Below are 21,973 nucleotides of genomic sequence, written 5' to 3'. Positions count from 1 at the left end.
CCCTTTCTCCCCGTCCCCCTCGTGGGATGCTCCACCGTGCACGAGGCCTGGCCCAGCGGCCGCTCCACTTCAAACCTTCCCTCCTTTGGGTTAAAAAGGCTGTGCTATCTGCTGTTATTTTGTTTAGAAACATTAGTTACTGCAGAGCTCTGAAGGTTAGTGTTACCTCCAAAGATGCTCAAGGATGTTGTCATAGAAATGCAGCAGACTATCAAAATAGTCTCCCTTGAGACAACCTAGCTGTAGATCTACTAGAAAATGCATTTGAACACATAACATTGTTGTTCTGTATGAAAGCATTATCATTTGTCCTTTTAGTAACGTCTCTAATAATCCTAGTTTACTGCAGGAGATTGCTTCATAAAAAAGGACTACAGCTCCCAGCATCCTTTGTAATACAGGTAAGGCACAGGGTGTGGTCTGATTGCAAGCAGGAAAGGAATTTTGAAGAAGTTTCGGTGGCAGCATTAAGATTATTTAGTTTTGTGGCAAAACTCTAGAAGTTACAAGGTCAGTGAAGCTTGAGAGTGTGGGATATTTATGGTGGGTGGGATTATGAAACAGCTATGTCTTTTATAAACTTTGAAATATTATGTTGTTTTGCCATTTCCTGTGTCAGATCAGCGACATGCAGCTATGTCCTGAATGAGGGTTGGATACCCTATGTGGGGCTGATTCTCAGTACCATGGCCGAGATTGGTTAATACAGTATAACTGTGGAGTAGGCAGAAAGAGTCAGATTGCACTCAGAGGACCCCGCTGTAATAAGCAGTGTAGTGACCTGCAAGGCTTTTCTTACCACCAGATTGGGAAGAATGCAGCTCTACAGTGCCCGCATCCATCTGGTTCTTGATGGATTAAAAATGCTGTTGGTTTATGCAAGTGGTATAATGTGCAGTTGCATCTCCTTCCCTTTTCCCTGCTAAAAGTTGAGTTAAGCTTCTTGGGGTTCTAAAACTGTAAGTTTCTGCAGAATTGTGTGCTGGAGCAAAGTAGGCATGAAAGGCAGAGTGTTTATCTTGGAGGATTAGGCAAAAAGTCCTTATCAGTGACAACATGAGGGCTTTTGCCTACAATTCCTATCCTTAGAAACTCTAGGCAGTTCTGCACTTTAAGGGTTCATTTCTTTCAACTCATACTTTGCATTATTTACTTACTGTAAAATGCTATCCAAGATGTAATGGTTCCTGCATACTAAAGAGAGTTCAGAGACCTAACCATTATGATGAAAGAACAGTTATGCCAATATTTCAGATGCAGGAAAGCACAAAGTGATTTTAAAGCCAGTCCTGCAGTTTGGTGTGTGTGTGTGTGTGGGGGGGGGAAGCAACAGACACAGTTTCTGCTTGAGAGGAGGTGAAGTCCCACCTTATCAATCAAACTCATCAAATCTAACTGTTCTGAATGCAGTGCTTTGATCCCAAAGCTATTCACAGCAATTTAAATACATTTGCTTGACAGTAAGCATGAATCCCAGCTTTAGTGTAGGAAAGCAGAATTGGGGCATGGAGTGTGTTAGATGCCCCACTGTGATGCCCAAATACAAGCTAATTGAAAGGAGGCTTTGGCAGAAAGGGCCTAGAGAAGGGGGCAGGGTGGAAGATGAGAAGACAGCCTGTGTAATGCCTGGCACAGCAGGGGTGGAGATCCCTGGAACACTTCCTTGGCCCTGCAGGCTAGCCTTGGGCAGGCAGCGTTTCCATTGTTTCAGAAGCTGCTGCATAGAAAGGGCAAGGGAGAATGTAAAATTGCCAGGAGGCGCACCAGGAAAATAGGATGTAGGCTGTACCTAATACTGGAAGCATGAAAATTCCTATGGAGTAAAAGATCTTCTGGTAGCCTTACGAAGGTAAGTAAGCTGCCTGTATTTGAAGGGTGGGAGCTACCAGTCACACTAAAGGCACACCCTGACAGCAGTTTTCCTCTTGCTTTGGTACTGTAGTAGGCAACTGGCAGCACGGGGGATTTCTTTTCCTATGGGAAAGTCCTCCAGATTATCATCTGTACCACAACCCATAATGATTGACAGGGAATGAGCTCAAATGTAAGCCTCCACTGATTGTAGCAGGGCTTCCAAATTGTAGTTGTGTCTTTTGGGTGAGGATAACAGGGCTTATTTTCCCTTCTTTTTGAGGGTTTCTGCATGATTGTGTCATCCCTGGTCAACATCTATGTTTCTATGGCTGATTTCTAAAGAGTCTTTATTTCAAAGTGCCAAAAAATGTTAGCGCTTTGGACCTTGGCTGTTTCAGATACATTGAGTGTCCCATGCACAGTCCTTACATGTATTGGGAAACATGAAGTTGTACACAAATAATAATGTGACAATTGCGTGTTTCTGATTATTTTCTCTGTGTTGGGAATATGTGTGAAGATGCCACTGAGCACAAATTCACAGACTTTTCATTCCATGTACATAGAAGGGTGCAAGCCCATGCAAATATTATGCAGAGTGATGTATAGATTGCATCTTTTTTTAAATATACGAAACATATTCTGCATAAAGCAAGTGATATAATAGATCGTAACTGCCTGGTTGCCTAGACTTGCTGCAGAGTGTGAAATTCCTGGGGGCTGGGAAGAGAAATTGTCTGTGTTTAACTCCTTTATGTCCATCTGCAGCCAGGCCAGTAGAATATTCTCCAAGGGTGGAAACATAAGCCTTAGATGGAAGGAGATGGGTGTGGCTATTTGCTTGGCTGCAGTAAAGATTTGGCAATCTGTTGGGCTGCTGCCAAAACAGGACAAAGCTATTTCGTTCACAGGGGGTGGGGAGTAGAGGCAGCCCTGACTAGGCAAACAAATGTCTTTTGTTTGCATCATTGGCACGGTCTCTGAATTCTGGTATGGAGCAAAAGGGAGCGAGCTTGGCATTTAGGGTCTGCTTCATTACTTCTCATGCAATTTACATGCAAATTGCAAGCCAGTGATGTTCTAATCTTAAAAAGTTGCTGAAGGGGAAAAGAAAATGCTAAATAGTTTGGAAAGCAATAGTGTCAAGGAAAGCCTGACATTTGTATATTGTTATTTAGTGTATTATCCTACCCTTCTTCTAGGAAGATCATGATTCTCCCAGTCTCCATTTTAGCTTCACAACAATCCTGTGAAGTAGGTTAGCAAAAAGAGGATGACAAGCCCAGATCACTTATATGTTTCATGGCAAACAGAAAATGATTTATAAGTTTAAAAAAAACTGAATCTAACTTCTATAACAGGTGGGTCTAATGATATATAATCTGTCAGGAGGAGTGAAATGGCTCCAGTGACTAGACAAAAAAGAAGGCAGGTCAACCTCCAGGTAGGGGGAGAAGAAGGTAAAAAGAAGAGGAAGAGGCAGAAGGAATATTTTATAGCCCGCTTTTCACTACCCAAATGAGATTCAAGGTGGCTCAAAATCCTTTCCCCAGAATGACAAGTGATCTCCAGAAGGCAGAAATAAATTTCCCTGGAGACAATGGCAGGTTTGGAGAGTAGACTTTAGCATCACATCTCTGCTGGACTCCCTCCCCAGGCTCTGACTCCAATTTTCCAGGAGTTTACCAACTTGAACCTGACAGCCTTCTAGCTCTAGAGGATGGAAAGGTCAGGCATTCGCTGGGCCCAAAGTCTGGCTAAGGATCTGCTTTCCCAGTGACACCATTGTGTATGTGGACACTGAACTACATTGTGATAACTGTGTTATCAGCCACTCTCATTTGCCTGTTGTAGCCAATGACTTGCTTTCTTTATGGACCAATCACAAGGCTTCCATTAAGAGCCAATCAGGTTGCTCTGTGGGAAGCCAGCAGTGTTTATAAGAACGTTGAGTAGTGTGTTACTGTTCGGTCTTTCTGGTTGGAGTTGTTGTTAATAAGGAGCTGATAACTGGAAGAAACTGTGTCTGTGTCTTGATGACCCCACAGACTTAATAGGCACCACTGTTATAACTTCACACAAAACGGCTGAGACTGTCACAGGCGGTGTGAGAGGATTCTGAAGGCAGCATGTTCTGGAAAGTAGTAGTCAGGGGTGATACATCAAGCTATAAAACCAAAAATACAAAGTGCAACATTACAACTGTGAAAGCAACAATTCAAATTAAGAGACAATAATGCACTCTGCAGTAAACAGTTCACACCCATAAAAGCAGTTAAAAACAATACTTATTAGCATCAAGGTCAGAAGAATAAAATCTGAGATAAAAGTTTAGAGTTGCACAGTTCAGATACAGCCGCCATTAAAGAACCACTGGAATTTTTTTTCAGGAGGCCAAGAATGGGAAGGCAAGGAATGCAAAGAGCTAGGGGCCACTGCGGTAAATGTGTGGCTTGCAGTATTTTCCCAAAGGATTCTCAAAGCCCTGGGGCTAGCACAGTCCTGATTTGTAGTTAGAACAAAATTATCCTTTCAAAACAGAAAAGACACAATAGAGTCATTTTGTTTGTTCTGCATTGTTGATGTAGGATGGTGAAGTAGGGGGACCTATTACAACTTTTGGTGAAAGGAATCATAAAAGAAAGTGAAAAAGTCATGGCCTTGACTAAATTTAGTGTTTTGCCAGCTTCCAGCACCTGCTTGACTGCCCAGGCGTGTAACCCTTAGTCTTTATCTTATGTATAAGCCCAGTCGCTTCCTGTTTGTGTTTTGTGAACCCTTCTCAGGCAATTTCAGAGCTCTCCTGCAACTTGCAAAGAGACAGATTGTGGTGAGGAGAGGCTTCCTGTCAGCCAGGAAACACCCATTGCCTTGTTTCTTTGCTGTTCAGGGTCCAAAGCAAGTGAAGCACTGGTGAGAGAGATCTTGATCTTGTGAATGAGTTGTGCTCCCCCCCTCTCCCAGAACGCAGGGGCTAAATTCATCTTGGACTCCAAAGCCTCACCATTGGCATGCCTCAGGCTGCAAAAAGAAAAGAAAATCCTTATCACCCTGGCAACATGTGGTGAGCATTTAGTGAACACAAAAGAATCAAAAGAAACTTCAGCCTTGGTTGCTTATCTAACTCTGTTGTTGACCAGTCAGGATTAAAAGTACCTACGGGTTAACTGGGAGACCTCCCTGTGCCCCTGCAATTTCATTCCCAGAAAGGCAGAATGGCCCTCTCTGCTCTCCCACCCAAAGGGGTGGGCGGGAAGTATGCAAGGCTGGAACTAGCTGCTGTGTTTGCATTATCTGAGTGTTGAAACGCCAAGCAAGGTTCCTGCACCACCATACTGAATCGGAGCCTTTGTCTGGACTTTGCTTCCTTCCTCTTTGTTCACAGCTGACTGGACAGCTGTTGCCTGATACAAACTTTGTATTTTGTAAGAAGTCCTGCAAGGGAAGATAGTGGGGAGGTGTTTATAGCTTTGCATTCTTTCTTTTTATGTTCCTTCTAGCGTACTGGCTTACATGTTGTGTCGGCTCCCCGCTCTTGCTTTGCTGGTCCCAGGAGTCAGTAGAAGGTCAGGCCACTTGTTCTGATCTCAAAGTCTTGTACATTTGGTGTGATGAGCCCACACAGTTCTCAAACAAGTAATATTAAATGGTACTTCCTTGCCTGGGAAGGGAAAATGAAGACGGGAAAGTGAAGACGGAAATAAACTGATAGGCAAGAGGTTGTGGATCTGAGCAATCAAGATGGCCCACACACTGAGTTTCACCTTTGGCCCTGAGAATGCCAGGTGAGTGTTACAGTTTTATTGTATATTTGATTGATGATGGTCAAGCTGCATTACCACCATTTTAAAAATGTTTTAAATATATATAGCCCAGAGTATGACAGGTTTCTTGAAAAATCTGAAAATGAAACATATATGCTTCTGTTCTTCAGAATGAGAGAGTCAAGGTGTAATTCCAGATTGTTATTTCCAGATAACTGAAATGTGATGCACATGTGGCTGATGAATAGAACATTTTTAAAGGGGAATATTTCATCTCTCTCTCTCTTTCTCTCTCTCTCTCCTACACAAAACAGTTTGTACTTCCAAGATCTAGTATGAACAACGCCTGTCTCATTACTATAGAAGTCAGCAAGGGAAACTTGCAGGTGCTTCATACTAGACATTGAGACAAATAATGACAAAGTTATTTATTATTTAAAATTATTCCACCCTCTCTCAGCAGACTCAGGGCAGATCACAACATAATTAAAGTCAAAGGCAATTCTAAAATACAATATAAACTCTAATGAAGTTTAAATTCCAATACAAACTGAATATTGCCCATAAAATATTGCCATCCTTCATGGGGGTGGGGGGTGGGGATGATATAGACCTCCTAGAAACTGTACTCTGGCAGGTGCAGGCAGAGAGGCCTATGAGACCAGTTGATAGTTATGAGAGGTCTCAACCATAGGCCTGGCAGAAAAGCGCTGTCATGCAAGCCCTGCAGAACTGTAAAGTGGTCCACTAGGACAGCTGACTGAGGATAGTTTGATCTCTTTAGGGCCAATGATCCTAAGTAGGTTTTGGTTACTAGACCTTAATGCTCTTTGAGGGCTATAACGGAAGAGGCAGTCCCAATGTGCTTCTGAATCTCCTGGATTCAGGGTGATGGCAGGGTGATGTCTCTGCTTTTTATGATGCTGTCTATATTTGCCATAGCTTTCTTCCCCAGGAGCAAGCGTCTTTTAATTTCTTTGCTGCAGTCCCCATTTGCAATGATCTTGGAGCCCAGGAAAATAAAATCTGTCACTATCTCCATTTCTTCCCCATCTATTTGCCAGGAATTGAGAGGGCCGGATGCCATGATCTTTGTTTTCTTTATGTTGAGTTTCAAGCCAACTTTTGCACTCTTCTCCGTCACCCGCATCAACAGGCTCTTTAGTTCCTCTTCACTTTCTGCCATTAGAGTGGTATCATCTGCATATCTGAGGTTGTTGATATTTCTCCCTGCAATCTTGATCCCAATTTGTGATTGCTCTAATCCCGCCTTTCTCATGATGTCTTCTGCATACAAGTTAAATAGTCAAGGCGACAATATACAACCTTGCCAAACTCCTTTCTCAATTTTGAACCAATCAGTGATTCCATGTTCAGTTCTCACTGTTGCTTCTTGACCTGCATATGAGTTTCTCAAGAGACAAATAATAAGCTCTGGTATCCCCATCTCTTTAAGAACTTGCCACAATTTGTTGTGCTCTACACAATCAAAGGCTTTAGCATAGTCAATGAAGCAGAAGTAGACGTTCTTCTGGAACTCCCTAGCTTTCTCCATGATCCAGTGTATGTTGGCAATTTGATCTCTAGTTCCTCTGCCTCTATGAAATTCTGCCTGTACTTCTGGAAGATCTCGGTCCACATATTGCTGGAGCCTATCTTGTAAAATTTTGAGCATAACTTTGCTAGCATGTGAAATGAGAGCAATGGTGCGGTAGTTTGAACAATCTTTGGCATTGCCCTTCTTTGGGATTCGAATGTAAACTGACCTTTTCCAATCCTGTGGCCATTGTTGAGTTTTCCAAATTTGCTGGCATATTGAGTGTAGCACTTTTACTGCATCGTCTTTTAAGATTTTGAATAGTTCAACTGGAATGCTGTACCACCACTAGCTTTATTGTTGCTCAGACTTCCTAAGGCCCATTTGACTTCACATTCCAGGATGTCTGGCTCCAGGTTAGTAACTACCCCATTGTGGTTATCAGGGATGTTAAGCTTGCTCTTGTATAGTTCTTCTGTATAATTTTGCCATCTTTTTTTAATCTCTTCTGCTTCTGTGAGGTCCCTACTATTTTGCTCCCTTATCATACCCATCTTTGCATGAAAGATTCTCTTCATATCTCCAATTTTCTTGAAAAGATCTCTGGTCCTCCCCATTCTATTGTTTTCTTCTATTTGTTTGCACTGTTCATTTAAGAAGGCATTCTTTTCTCTTCTAGCTTTTCTCTGGAATTCTGCATTCAATTGGGTGTATCTTTCTCTTTCTCCCTTACCTTTCACTTCCCTTCTCTCCTTAGCTATTTGTAAAGCTTCTTCAGACAGCCATTTTGATTTCTTGCATTTCTTTTTCTTTGGGATGGTTTTAGTTGCTACCTCTTGTACAATGTTGCGAACCTCCGTCCATAGTTCTTCAGGCACTCTATCAGATCTAATTCCTTAAATCTATTTGTCACCTCTACTGTACATTCGTCGGGGATATTATTTAGTTCATACCTGAGTGGCCTAGTGCTTTTCCCTACTTTCTTCAATTTAAGCCTAAATTTTGCAACAAGAAGCTGATGATCTGAACCACAGTCAGCTCCTGGTCTTGTTTTTACTGACTGTATATAACTTCTCCATCTTTGGCTGCAGAGCACATAGTCAATCTGATTTCTGCATTGACCGTCTGGTGATGTCCATGTGTAGAGTCATCTCTTGGGTTGTTGGAAAAGAGTGTTTGCTATGACCATTGTATTCTCTTGACAAAATTCTACCAGCCTGTGCCCTGCTTCATTTTGTACTTCAAGGCCAAACTTGCCTGTTATCCCGGTTATCTTTTGGCTTCCTACTTTAGCATTCCAATCCCCCATGATGATAAGCACATCATTTTTTGGTGTTGCTTCTAGAAGGTGTTGTAGGGCTTCATAGAACTGGTCAACTTCCTCTTCAGCAGCAGTGATTGGGGCATAGACCTGGATTACTGTGATGTTGAATGGTTTGCCTTGGATTCGAACTGAGATCATTCTGTCATTTTGGGGATTGCTTTTCCTACTCTCTTTTTGATTATGAAGGTTACTCCATTTCTTCTGCAAGATTCTTGTCCACAGTAATATACCTGATGGTCATCTGAATTAAATTCACCATTCCTGTCCATTTTAGTTCACTGATTCCTAAAATGTCAATGTTCAGTCTTGTCATCTCTTGTTTAACCACGTCCAGCTTGCCTTGATTCATGGATCTGACGTTCCAGGTTCCTATGGAATAAAAATCTTTACAGCATCGGACTGTCTTTTCACTACCAGTTACTTCCACAACTGAGCATCCTTTTGGCTTTGGCCCAGTCGCTTCATTGATTTTGGCGCTACTCGTACTAGCCATCTGCTCATCCCCAGTAGCATATTGGACACCTTCCGACCTGAGGGGCTCATCTTCCGGTGTCATATAGTTTTGCCTTTTGAACTTGTCCATTGGGTTTTCATGGCAAAGATACTGGAGTGGTTTGCCATTTCCTTCTCCAGTGGATCACCTTTTGTCAGAGCTCTCAGCTATGACCTGTCCGTCTTGGGTGGCCCTGCACGGCATAGCTCATAGCTTCACTGAGCTACGCAGGCCCCTTTGCCATGGCAAGGCAGCAATCCTTGAAGGGGGAAGATCAGCTTTAGATTACCTGTATTGCATGATTGTAATATCTTGTCATGCCAGTGCATAGTGGATCCTCTGAGAGCCAAAGATTAATCAGGTTTCAAGTTGCTGCATGGTAGCAGCCAAGTTAATAAATCAATTTAAATTCCTTAAAAAGCAACATCTGGCCATAGTGACCCATATCCTGTTAGCTTATTTGGATGTCCTCAGTGTTGAGCTCCCTTTGAAGTTTGTCTGGAGACTAAGGGCATTTCCGCACATTGAAAAAAGTACCGTTATGCCATGCCTCTGACCATTCTTCACCTTCTTGCTGTGTCGCTTTCATCTCCCATTTTTCATGTTTCTTACACTCCACACATCTTGCTACTGCTTAAACAGTTTCCGTAACTATTTTGTAGCTTCTGGGCTCAAATCAAGGTGCTGTTTATGAATTTAAAAGCATAGAATCATAAGAGTTAGAAGGGGCCATACAGGCCATCTAGTCCAACCCCTGTTCAATGCAGGATCAGCCTAAAACATCCAAGATAACGATCTGTCCAGCTGCTATCTGAAGACCACCAGTGAGGGGGAGTTCATCACCTCCTTAGGCAGCTGATTCCACTGCTGAACTACTCTGACTGTGAAAATTTCCCCCCTGATACCTAGCTGGTACCATTCTACATGTAGTTTAAAGCCATTATTGCGGGTCCTACCCTCTGCTGCCGACAGGAGCCATTTAATTACTGTTTAATTACATCACAGTTTAATTAAACCATTGTTTCATGTTGTGCCTGAGTCATGTTGTGCCTGAATCAAGAGACTGATGGATGTAATATGATTTGAGTTAGAAACTAGTAATGTGTGCCTGCTTCTGCTATAATAGCTCTTTGGAGAAACAGCTTGCCAGGAGTCGGCCTGTCTTATTCTCAAGGTGCAATATGAGACCTATATTTGGTTGGCAGAGTAATTAACACAGCAGTTGTATACAACCTGGTTAAAGAGTAGATAAAGGTTTATTTACGAATTAATATTCATGATAGGAAAGAGAAGTGACAGGTTCCTAACTACATCTCTAGCTGAAGTGAGGGTAAGAGGGAAAGTGTGGCACTTCCAAAAAGGGGGAAATTACCCTAAGGGTAGCAATCTGGAGACAGATGAGGAATGACACTTAACCGGAGAGAAGGTACTAAGCTCACTATCCTATCTGTCTTTTTGCTTCTCTGTTCACAAGACATTTTCCAACATATTTCATATATTACTATTATATATTTTATACTACTGTGTTGCATGTTCCACAAGAACAGCTATGGCTGAGGAGACGTACAGCCTGGTGAGATTGCTTCCCCTCTTGGGCCTGTTCATTATATATGTCTGACTTCAAAATGATCTTATGTGAATCCCCTGAAGGCTGTAATGCTGTCATCTTGGCCAATATGCTAGATGAAGAGATCTGAATCCCGATTTTCTGATTCCTGCAGCCAGGTCTCAAGTCCCTATGATGAAGGTGCTGTACATGATTCCTTCCACCAGCTAATCCAGGAGCAGAGCTGGCTGGCTGAACAGGAGATGGTGGAGATGCAGGAGATGACAAATGCCACTTCCAGGGGAAGAGGTGAGTCTTGGTGCCCATGTGCTCTGCTTACTGAACAGCGGGAAATACCTGGCTCAGAAGTTAGAGATATGTAATGCAGTTTTTTATAACTGTTCTTTTCCTCATCAGCTAATGGTTAATGCAGTGACAGAAAAAGAAAGGGAGAAAGAGAAAATGCTTCTCATGTACACTCTGACTTGATTCTCAGCTCCCAGCTACAAAGTAGCTTCTTATCTTAAACACTTATCCTGCTTTTTCAGTAATTGAATCATAACTTAATCAAATTGGGATGTCTTTGAATTCCTTGTAAAACCTTGGTGAACCCCCTATTTTTTGCTCCATTAAACAGAGACTGCTAGATCTTGAGTGCCATAAACTTTTTCCATCTGAGCCTGCAATCTGCTATGCTTCTAGAACCCAATTTGGAAAAATGGCTGACTATTTTTGCACCTTAGATGCTCCCTCTCAGTACAGAGCCTTTATGTTAGCTTGTAATAATGCCTTTATTTCTATAATTCTTTTTGCAAGATATCACCATACCCCTCTGAAAGAGAGGCTTTGCCCTTGTGGAATGGGCTTGCTCGATACAATATCACACTTTCAATATTAGAGTGCCCAATTCACAAAGTACCTCGCCAGAAATTTCTTTCAGCCATTCTGTAGAACAGGATTAATGCGAACAATGGAGATATATGCCAGCAACTCCTCAAGGACAATGATGATCCTGATACCACAAAGGTAGTCACCAAATTTCTAGAGACTGTCATCAAGGTTAACTCCAATCTATTTCATTGAAACTGTTTACATGTGCTGTTTTAATATTCTGCTCGATATTGTGATTTTGTATTGATTTTACATTCAAATTGTTTTACATATTTTATATGCCATTAAAGGTATTGATTGATTGAATTATCCTACTTTTGAATAATTTTCCTGCCATAGAATAGGTGCCAAAATTAAATGCAAATTATCAAGATAAGTGTAAAGTTCTGCATCTGGGTCAGAAAAATGAAAAGCATGCCTACTGGATGGGGGATACGCTTCTAGGTAACACTGTGTGTGAACGAGACCTTGGGGTACTTGTGGATTGTAAACTAAACATGAGCAGGCAGTGTGATGCAGCGGTAAAAAAGGCAAATGCCATTTTGGGCTGCATCAACAGAGGCATCACATCAAAATCACAAGATGTCATAGTCCCATTGTATACGGCACTGGTCAGACCACACCTGGAGTACTGTGTGCAGTTCTGGAGGCCTCACTTCAAGAAGGACGTCGATAAAATTGAAAGGGTACAGAGGAGAGCGACGAAGATGATCTGGGGCCAAGGGACCAAGCCCTATGAAGATAGGTTGAGAGACTTGGGAATGTTCAGCCTGGAGAAAAGGAGGTTGAGAGGGGACATGATAGCTCTCTTTAAGTATTTGAAAGGTTGTCACTTGGAGGAGGGCAGGATGCTGTTTCTGTTGGCTGCAGAGGAGAGGACACGCAGTAATGGGTTTAAACTTCAAGTACAACGATATAGGCTAGATATCAGGAAAAAAATTTCACAGTCAGAGTAGTTCAGCAGTGGAATAGGCTGCCTAAGGAGGTAGTGAGCTCCCCCTCACTGGCAGTCTTCAAGCAAAGGTTGGATACACACTTTTCTTGGATGCTTTAGGATGCTTAGGGCTAATCCTGCGTTGAGCAGGGGGTTGGACTAGATGGCCTGTATGGCCCCTTCCAACTCTATGATTCTATGATTCTTTGATCATTAAGAGTTGGGTCTACTGAGCACAATGAAAGCAGAATATGAACAAAGGATGCTTTTTTCATTTGATTTGCAAGTTAAATCTGTCATTTGTGCCCAATTTCACTTTATGGTATTAAATATTCAAAATATAACTAAAAGCCAGAAACTCCAAAACTAAATCTATAAGAATTTATCACAACTTCAGTTGGTTTGTTTTCCTTCAGATAATGAATCCCTACAAAACATACCTGACATATTTGAAAACTTTAGTGAAGCCCAAGGACTTATTGTTCACGATGGATAAAAAGTGGCATATTTGTATTTCAGATGCATTTTGTCGAGATGTAACCAAAACTGTACAGTATATTATTTGTGTCATCATCATGTTTTCCTTATTCTCCCAGTTTTTGGGCTGTCTGTGAACTAGGTGATGCACTTGGAATTTGGGATGATCCCTCAGTTTCCAGCCATGTGGCAATTTTCATCTTTCTACCAGAGGCTTTTCATTCGTGCACCATTTCCCCACTTGTTATAGTACTTCAACTTGATGTTTTAAGGAAGAGCTTTTGTCTTGTTCTAATGGTGTTTCTCTGTGAGTGGCTTTAGAAAGGGTCAAAGCTGTCTTAGAATCAAAGAACCATAGAGTTGATAAGGGAACTCCAGGCAGTGAAAAGCGGGGTATAAAACCCAACTTTTCTTCTTCTTTGCCTAAGTTTGGAGAGAATGGTTGAGTTCAGAAAGTTTGAGAAGTGCCAGTGTATGCTGTACTGGAGAGTAGGTGGAGGATAAAAAGTAGGTGAAGAGGTTCCCAGCTCCGACAGGGCAGCTAAAAGGAGATAGGCTGTCCACTGACGTGCACTTAAGACAAACAAGTTCTGTTTTTCTCCTTCCAGAGAATCTGGCCTATATAACTTCTCCTGCCCGCCAAACTGAGGTTAGGGAAGCAGAACAGGCAGAGGAACATCCTGACTTCTCCTCAGCTACGCTGCGCATCCTAGCCAGCATGCCCAGCCGCACAATTGGTGAGTTAAGTGAGCCTTCAAGGAAGCCCCCTTTGTGTCCTGGCCCCAGATTACCTTGTTTTGTGAGAGTGGATTTCAGAACAGGATACAAAATGTGGGGATTAAAAGATGGAGTTCAATGAAGAAAACTTTCCCCCTGATGGGCCTAGGGCTGTTAACCTTCGGATGGTGGCTGGAGATCTCCTACTATTACAACCGATCCCTAGGCAGCAGTGATCCATTTTCCCAGAGGAAACAACCATTTTGGGAAGGTTTCCTTATACCCATTTACCGTTTCCCAAACACCACTCTCCTCAAACTCCACTCCCAAAATCTCCAGGCATTCCCCATCCTGAAGAAGACAGCCCTAGAGGATCTCCTTATTTATTCCCGACCCTCATTGTGCTTGCAGGTCGCAGCAGAGGAGCCATCCTCTCCCAGTATTATAATCGCACTGCCAGACTGCGTCGCAGAAGCACCCGTCCCCCATTGCAGGAAGTGTCCCACTCCGCAAGGCCTAGCCTCCGGCAGCTTGGGATAGACCTGGATTCCAGTCGTGAAGAAGAGGATGGTGAGTCTGTTGAAAGAGCTAGGAAGATGTTGCATGCGTGGCCCTCACTACGGCAAGAAGCTGAACACAATGTCCATCCATCTTTGTAGCTGCTCTGGTAGATCAGCATTATAGGGAAATAATTATAATCCATGTGGCTTCATTCATTTTATTTTTTCATACTCGGCACCTCTCTCCAAATATTTATAAAACGTTGTTACAAACTGAACTCTCTCATGGGTCTAGAGGGGGCAATTGACGCTACAAGGTCTGAAATAGCTGTTGCCCTGAAACACAGCAGTATCCATTTAGGGAATCCAGTGGGAGCAAGGTGGCCAAGCGTCTGACATTTCCCCCCCTTTATGCTTCAAAACATCTGAGTTGTTTTAGTGTAATGGTTAAGAGAGCAGCTTCTAATCTGGTGAGCTGGGCTTGACTCCCCGCTCCTCCGCATGCAGCCAGCCAGCTGGGTGACCATGAGCTCATCACAGCTCTGATAGTGCTGTTCTGACCGAGCAGTCCTGTTAGAGCTCTCTTAGCCTCACCTACCTCTCGGATGACTGTTGTGGGGAAAGGAAGATAAGGCAATTGTAACCCGCTTTGAGATTCCTTCGGATAGTGAAAAGTGGGGTATAAAAACAAACTGCTCTTGTTCTGAAAATAGTACTATAGTTACCTGCTCTGATATCTTTCTTTTTAACTGTCTGTTTTCCTCCTTCCCTAGCCAAGCGTACTTTGCTGGTAAAAGAACTTCAGAGCTTGCCAGCAAGTCAACGTGTTAATATGTTGCAAGCGATGCCTCTGAGTCTGGCAGAGAAACGTAGCCTCAGGTGAGTGCCTGTGGGAAGGTGTGCTTCACTTTTTCTGCTCATAAGCTCTTCTTGAGCAGAGAGTGCAAAAATAAGATGCAGATGGTTCTGTGCTTGAAGGACATGCAGAGAACCTGATTACCTCCAGAAGCACAGCTTTTAAGTGGTCCTTTCTGTTTTTGGCTTTGTAGGCAGGACTCAAGCGGGTACTCGGGTACCCTGAAGAAGCCCAAGACAACAGCTCCTTTGTCACGTTGTAGCCGGCTTAAATACTACATCATCCTAGTGAGTCATGAACCTCGCCACATTCTGTGTCATTTAGGAAGGCTTTACTTTAGCACACATGCCCATGGACAGAGAGGAGTATATGTGCTTAGATCCAATGCAGATGTTGCCAAAATGGAGGCCTGACTTCACCCCTGTTGAAGATATGCTGTTGTCATCCCCTTTCAGCAAGGGAGCTAATTCCATTTATACAGACAAAATCATCCCTCATTTTTTCATACCAGCTGTACAAACATCCTATGAAATAAGATTGGAGAATATGTGTATCTTCCTTGTGAAGAAAAAATAGACTCTGAGGTCCCTGACTTTTGTAGGAAAATGTGACCTCCTGTATAAAGTTTCTATTAGGAATGTCACAGTTGTTTGGAGAACCAATGGAACAACTGCAGAAAGCTCTGACCCGTTTTATGTTTTTTTGCTAGCTCTGAAGATTCTGCTGATTCCAGCAAGGCTAGAAGGTTGTTCAAACTGTTTAGGAAGATCTTACCATGTTATTTCACTGAATAAATAAGAAAGTAATTTTTGTCAGTCACAATGGTGACAAAATGGGGTGGAGAAGGTGACTCTTGAATTCAAGTAGGTTCACAGAGCTCCCCAGTTTGGGCAAGAGTTGTCGCTTTTGTAACTCTTTTTAGGAGCTGCCCAAATAGAAATTATTCCTTGGCTACTACACAAAAGGAAGATGGAACCAGAACGTCTCACAGCTGAAGGAGAAGCTGCCACTCTTCTTTCATCTTGCAAAGGCATGATAAAGGAATGACTGCCAAGGGCAAAACGGTAGCTTTCTTTTCAGTACATGAGCACCTTAGTCTCTGCTTCCATTTTTGAGAAGGCAAAGGAGTTAGTAAGGAGGTAGTTGTTTTATTCCACACACGGTGTGCTTCTGGCTAGAATATGCTCAGCTAAAGAGAATTCTCTTGTTTTCCCTGCAGGGATTCCGAAATCTCTGGTATAGTTGGCTTTCCTTGCTCCATACTCTCCAGCCCTGGTATTATTCCCTTAAACAGATAAGTGGTCGCTTTGGATCCAGCATCCTCTCCTATTTCCTGTTCCTCAAGACCTTGATCATGTTCAATCTTTTCATATTCCTCATCCTGCTGGTTTTTGTGGTTGGCATGCAGGCCACGTACCCTCCCACCACATCTAACAACGAAACCTTCACAGGGCTTGAGCTCTTCACTGGAGCAGTGAGTATTCATACTATGAAATCAAGTTCTTGCCAGTACCAAGAGGTCTCTTCCCAATCATATTCTTCTCCCTCTCCTTCATCTAAGACCTGGCTGAGAAGTGTGCCTATAACAGGTTTTTGTGAATCTGATCTTCATCTGCATGTGTTGGATAATGTATCCTAGTGCAACTGTGCATCCAAGTATGATGGCATAGTTTTAAAAAAATCCAGACAACACCCTGCATCTTGTTGAAAGGATGGGAAAAATTGAGATCCTGTGTAGGGTAAGGATTAGGGACACCCTATTTCAGCTTATAAATCCCATCAGATTTAAACAGGCTATTGACAATTTACATGTAATTGTGTTGTTGTGATAAGAGATATAGATTGTTCGTCTCTTATTTTTGTTTTCATTGACTGGCAGCTAATATATGTGAATGAAAAAAGCATATAAGAAGATCCACAGATTCTCTCTACAGTGTTTTACCTGTCAGTCCCCTTCTACATGTGTAACTCAGCTTGCCTTGAGAAAGGCCTATTATTCACGGCCGCTGAAACGGTGGCATGGAGAACGCGGAGGAGGAAGAAGCAAAGCAAACCGCTTACGCACGGGACAGAACGCAATGGCAGCAAAACCCAGAGTATCCGATTATGCACGTGGCTACTCTGGAGCTGCTTCTGGTTGTGCCCTGGTCCCGGGAAGCTCCACTTTCTTCCGTGTCTCACTAACGCGGCTTTTTCGGCACCATACATTGACTCTGCGCCTGGTTGCCACCTGCAGCATGCATAATTGGTGATTTTAGCCGCCACCATTCCACCCCAAATGTGGACCCACTCCATGCATAATGGGCCAAAGCGACAAACATGCATGTGTGAAGCCGCCCCATGAAACCATATCCAGGTACCATCACCTGGAGAGTGACAAATCCCGCATCTGCAGCTAGCAGTCTCTCTTTTCTTTACAGGGCTACTTTAGCCACACACTGATGTATTATGGCTACTACAGCAATGTCACTCTCAATGATCCATGTGCTTCTGGCTCTAGCATCACACATTGCCAGCAATCCCAGGATGTTCATCTGCCATACAACATGCCTTTGGCTTATTTATTTGTTGTTGGGGTCTCCTTCATTGTGACATGCATTCTGCTAGTGTACAGGTGAGATGCATCCACAGCTTATTTTGCATGGTGTCAAGACATTTTCTTCCTCCTGTATCTTCTTAGGTAAAAGACCACATCTCATATTGGCTTTCACTCTGTGCAGCAATTAAAAATTATCTGGGTATCTTACAATTTCTGCATCATGCCTTGATTGGGACCTGTGCTGTGAAAATAAAACTACTCTCTGATCTATGGGGGCTGAAAAAAAATCACAATCGTTGTATCTTCTCCTTGCAGCATGTCTCGTTCCTTTGGGGAAAGCTATCGTGTGGGCAGTGCCTCTGGGGACCTGACAGTTAAGGTGTTCTGTGCCTGGGACTATAAGGTGATCCAGGCACGTTCTGTTCGACTACAGAGTGAAAACATCTGCACACAGTTGAAGGTAAGCACTGAGCAGAGGAATTCAGGTTGTAAAAGGGAAAATATTAGATCTCTGCCAGTCAAGCACTTGCAACTCCTGCTCTAGTGCAGCATAGATCTCGCATGTGAAGTTGCATTGACAAACTACTCCTGGAAGCTGACTTGTGGATATGCTTGGTGACCAAGTCATTTCAGGTTGGTATATCTGAATTATGTATCTCTAGGATTAAAAACATAGGCACTGTATCTTAGCTCTTGGGCCAGGAGGGAAAATATATATTGAAAACGATTGCTCAAAGATTTGAGGATTTAGAATTTAACTTCTAAGCTCAGCTCCCTGTAGCCCTTGCTCCCACAGTTTTTGGGGCATCCCTGTTTACTATAAAACTCTGCCCACTTAACTTTGTTTGTTGCTTGGAATGAGGGATCAAAGAAGGCTTGTTGCATGGTTCATAAGGTCAAACTTTAGAGCTGAATCATAGAATAATTTAGTGTATATTTGCTCTATAGGATGGATTTAATCTATGGATGTGAAGGCAGAAACTGTTTATTCCCAAATTTATCCCTGGCCCATTTCAAACTCTGCCAAACTGTACAGGTTTATTTCTATACACAAAACCCGTAATGGGGGAAATCTGCAAAGTTGCCTATTTTAATTACACAAACACACTGAATTAAAAAGGGTGCCATGCTCATTAATCTAGGATAATCAACTACATATTTATTTACACTGGAATAATGGGAAAGATCCCAACTTTCATCACTCCTGAGCCAGCTTGGTGTACTGGTTAGGAGTGTGGACTTCTAATCTGGCAAGCTGGGTTTGATTCCCCACTCCTCTTCCACATGCTCACCACAGCACTGACAAAGCTGTTTTGAGCAAGCACTAATATCAAGGACCTCAGCCTCACAGGATGTCTGTGGCAGGGAGAGGACAGGCGATTGTAAGCCACTTTGAGACTCTTTTTGGGAGAGAAAAGCAGCATATAAGAACCAACTCTTCTTCTTCCCTCATGTATCAAGATGTAATTCATCCAAAATTATCACACAATTTAGCATCAGTTTCCCACCACCACTATTGCACAAAGGGGTGAGTGACCATTTTCTGTGCCATAACTTGGGGAGACCTTCTGAAACAAGGCCTGGGCTTCCACGCCAAGACCCTGCCCTGGCATCTTTAGATAGTCACAAGAATAAGTTGTTTTGACTGTAGCAAACTTAGCACAGGTGTCCCACTGGAGTAAGATATTGTTTTGAAGACTGTAGTCTTCTATGCCTCTGCCTTTTCTTGCAGTTACTTTTCTGCCCTTCCTGTTCTAGAAAGGCTTATAGTATGCTCCTGTAGGCCCTGAAGTCTTTCAAGTTGTTTTCAGCAACAGAATTGCTGCTGGCCCAGTTGGGTGTATTATTTAGAGGGCTGTTCTTTCTCTCTTATGAGCCTCTTGTGGCGCAGAGTGGTAAGGCAGCCGTCTGAAAGCTTTGCCCATGAGTCATTATTTTAAGTCATTATCCTTTATTTCAGTTGGGAGCAATTAGAACAAAAACTTCTGTTTAGCACATTGATTTTAATTATTGCTACCTTGGCAGAGAGCCTCTTGTGGTGCAGAGTGGTAAGGCAGCTGTCTGAAAGCTTTGCCCATGAGGCTGGGAGTTCGATCCCAGCAGCCGGCTCAAGGTCAACTCAGCCTTCCATCCTTCCGAGGTCGGTAAAATGAGTACCCAGCTTGCTGGGGGGTAAACGGTAATGACTGGGGAAGGCACTGGCAAACCACCCCGTATTGAGTCTGCCATGAAAACGCTGGAGGGCGTCACCCCAAGGGTCAGACATGACTCGGTGCTTGCACAGGGGATACCTTTACCTTTACCTTTACTTCTTTCTCTAACGGCCACTTTGGAAGTCATTCTTAGAGTCTGCATTGAACCCTTCTGGTCGGCTTTTGCCTTTACAGGAGTGTCTGGCTGAGCGGCGGTCCAAGTCACACCCATTAAACATGTGGAAGAGGCTGCGGAGGTTGGTAGTCCTGCTGCTGGCCTGGATGATATCCCTGGGCACAGTTCTGGGTTGTGTCATTGCTGTCTACTACTTCTCTGAATATATATATGAGGTAAGTGACCCGTGGGATCTCCCATTCCGAAAGCTATTATGCTGTTAGCTGCAGTGGGTTCGTGTCTCTGATTTCTGGATGCATGATGGGGAATCTTTCACTTCTCTTGGGAAGGGGGCAATTCCTTATTACTATTTGAGTGAGTTTTCAGAAATCTAAAAGTTCTCCTAAATCCTGTTCCAGCTCAGTTAGAGTAAGGAGGAATTGGGGACGCCCAGCACTACGCCTTATGGGACAAGTAACACATTATGTGTCTCCTTAGGTTCACCATGACCGACTCACAAGAAGTGTGCAGACTGGGAATGAAGCTTTGCTCCTGGCCCTGCCTCTGCTGGTCTCTCTGATTAACTTGCTTATGCCGTATATGTACAACCTCTTGGCTGCTTGGGAGAAGCAAGAGTCTCCGGTCCTTGAGGTCTATGTAGCCATCTGCAGGTAATCCAGAGTCTGGAAGCTTAAATCAAGGAGGTCAAAAGATAACAGATATATTATTTCCACTGCATTTTCTGGGCCTAACTATATGATGAATTATTCCTAGTCTGCCCCAGGGACTGTCAAGCAGATATGTACAGGGAGCTGCTGAGTAATAATTAAATTCCCAGATAGGAGTTTCCCAATTAAGATTGGAATAATGGTATATCACAAGAGGAGGCTTAACACTCCCCCACCCTCACACAGTGTTTTCAACCTTTCAGATGAACTTTCTTGTAACTGATTGTGACACATGTATCACTTCACAGGGCAAAATACACAATTCCATGAGGCCGATTCAGGTCAGGAAACTGGTATACAGTGTGGGGAAGGAGAAACTTTAACTCTCCTTTTTCTGCATGCAGAAGTCCTGGTCTAAATTTGGCTCCAACACACTAGGGAATCCTAAAGTTTCACCTAAAAACTCCCAACACATATTTGTTTCATAGTCCGGGTGATGGACCCTGGAGCAAGATATTGGGTTGTTAAGCGTTGTGTTAGTTGCTGCTGTTAGGGGCTCTGGCAGTGGGCTTGGATCTCAACATGTGGGTCTCATATCTGAAGGCATGGGTAGCCTTTCTCTTTTGTCTGTACCAATACAAAGAAAAGACAACTGAATGATTCCCATTTCAAAGGCCTTTCTAAGGTCTCTGATGATTGGTAGTGAATGCTACAAAGCATGGAACTTTATGGAAGTTTTCCATTTGTGTTATTACCTCCACTCTTGGCATGGAAAGAATTTGAGCATTTCTTTCTGTCAGAACCACCAGTATTGGTATCAGGGCAGCAGCAGCATTCTGGAAGAATGCAGGTGTAGGGTCCTGAAAAAAAAAGGAATACTTTTAAGGTAAACAGACAATTCCTTTCTGATGTTTTTTTGTTGCTTGGAATGAGGAAACAAAGAAGGCTTGTTGCATGGTTCATAAGGTCAAACTTTAGAGCTGAATCATAGAATAATTTAGTGTATATTTGCTCTGTAGGATGGATTTAATCTATGGATGTGAAGGCAGAAACTGTTTATTCCCAAATTCATCCCTGGCCCATTTCAAACATGCAAATTCTTCCTCAGGAGGAAGTTAGCATTAAAGATTCAGAGTCAATATTCTAATATTTTTAAGACATTTTATGTTACTGCAAGAGGTGAAAGAGATGAAAGAAGAGTCTCTAGTAAAGGTTACATAAAAAGTGACCATCTCCAAACCTGCTTTCATATGCATTCAACCATTTATTTATTTATTTATTTATTTATTTACTTACTTACTTACTTACTTACTTACTTACTTACTTACTTACTTACTTACTTACTTACTTTATACCCCATCATTCTCCACAATGAGGACCCAAAGCAGTTGACATGATTCTTCCCTCCTCCATGTAATCCTCGCAACAACCCCTTAAGGTGTCTCAGGCTGAGAGTGTGTGACTGGCCCAAGGCCACCCATCAGGCTTCCATGGCAGAATGGGGGATGGGAACCTGGGTCCTTTCAGTAGCCCAGCCAACAGGAGTAGGAGGGAAGTCCAAGGAAG

At 42.9% G+C, this 21,973-nt stretch overlaps 1 protein-coding gene across 5 annotated transcripts in view; it reads left to right on the top strand.

Annotated features, from left to right (window-relative positions):
* The first annotated feature begins 406 nt into the window (after nt 1-406).
* The window catches only part of TMC6 (transmembrane channel like 6), a 37,751-nt gene continuing 16,184 nt past the window's right edge, over nt 407-21,973 (top strand). The window contains exons 1-12 of one of the 5 annotated variants that reach the window (XM_077328092.1): nt 407-510; nt 5,355-5,639; nt 10,694-10,827; nt 13,429-13,557; nt 13,949-14,107; nt 14,811-14,916; nt 15,087-15,180; nt 16,113-16,367; nt 17,314-17,507; nt 17,748-17,892; nt 19,820-19,975; nt 20,238-20,410. In XM_077328092.1, coding sequence (XP_077184207.1) covers nt 5,596-5,639; nt 10,694-10,827; nt 13,429-13,557; nt 13,949-14,107; nt 14,811-14,916; nt 15,087-15,180; nt 16,113-16,367; nt 17,314-17,507; nt 17,748-17,892; nt 19,820-19,975; nt 20,238-20,410 — 1,589 coding nt within the window. In that variant the 5' untranslated portion in view covers nt 407-510; nt 5,355-5,595. Of the gene's footprint in view, nt 511-1,649; nt 1,850-4,773; nt 4,919-5,055; nt 5,640-10,693; nt 10,828-13,428; nt 13,558-13,948; nt 14,108-14,810; nt 14,917-15,086; nt 15,181-16,112; nt 16,368-17,313; nt 17,508-17,747; nt 17,893-19,819; nt 19,976-20,237; nt 20,411-21,973 lie in introns of those variants that run through there. The other 4 variants (XM_077328094.1, XM_077328095.1, XM_077328097.1 and 1 more) reach the window with 4 other exon arrangements.

This window comes from Paroedura picta, chromosome 3 (assembly GCF_049243985.1).
Source record: "Paroedura picta isolate Pp20150507F chromosome 3, Ppicta_v3.0, whole genome shotgun sequence".
NCBI classification, from domain to species: domain Eukaryota; kingdom Metazoa; phylum Chordata; class Lepidosauria; order Squamata; family Gekkonidae; genus Paroedura; species Paroedura picta.
The sequence above is the reverse complement of the archived record's forward strand: the minus strand, read 5'-3'. Positions and strand labels throughout refer to the sequence as shown.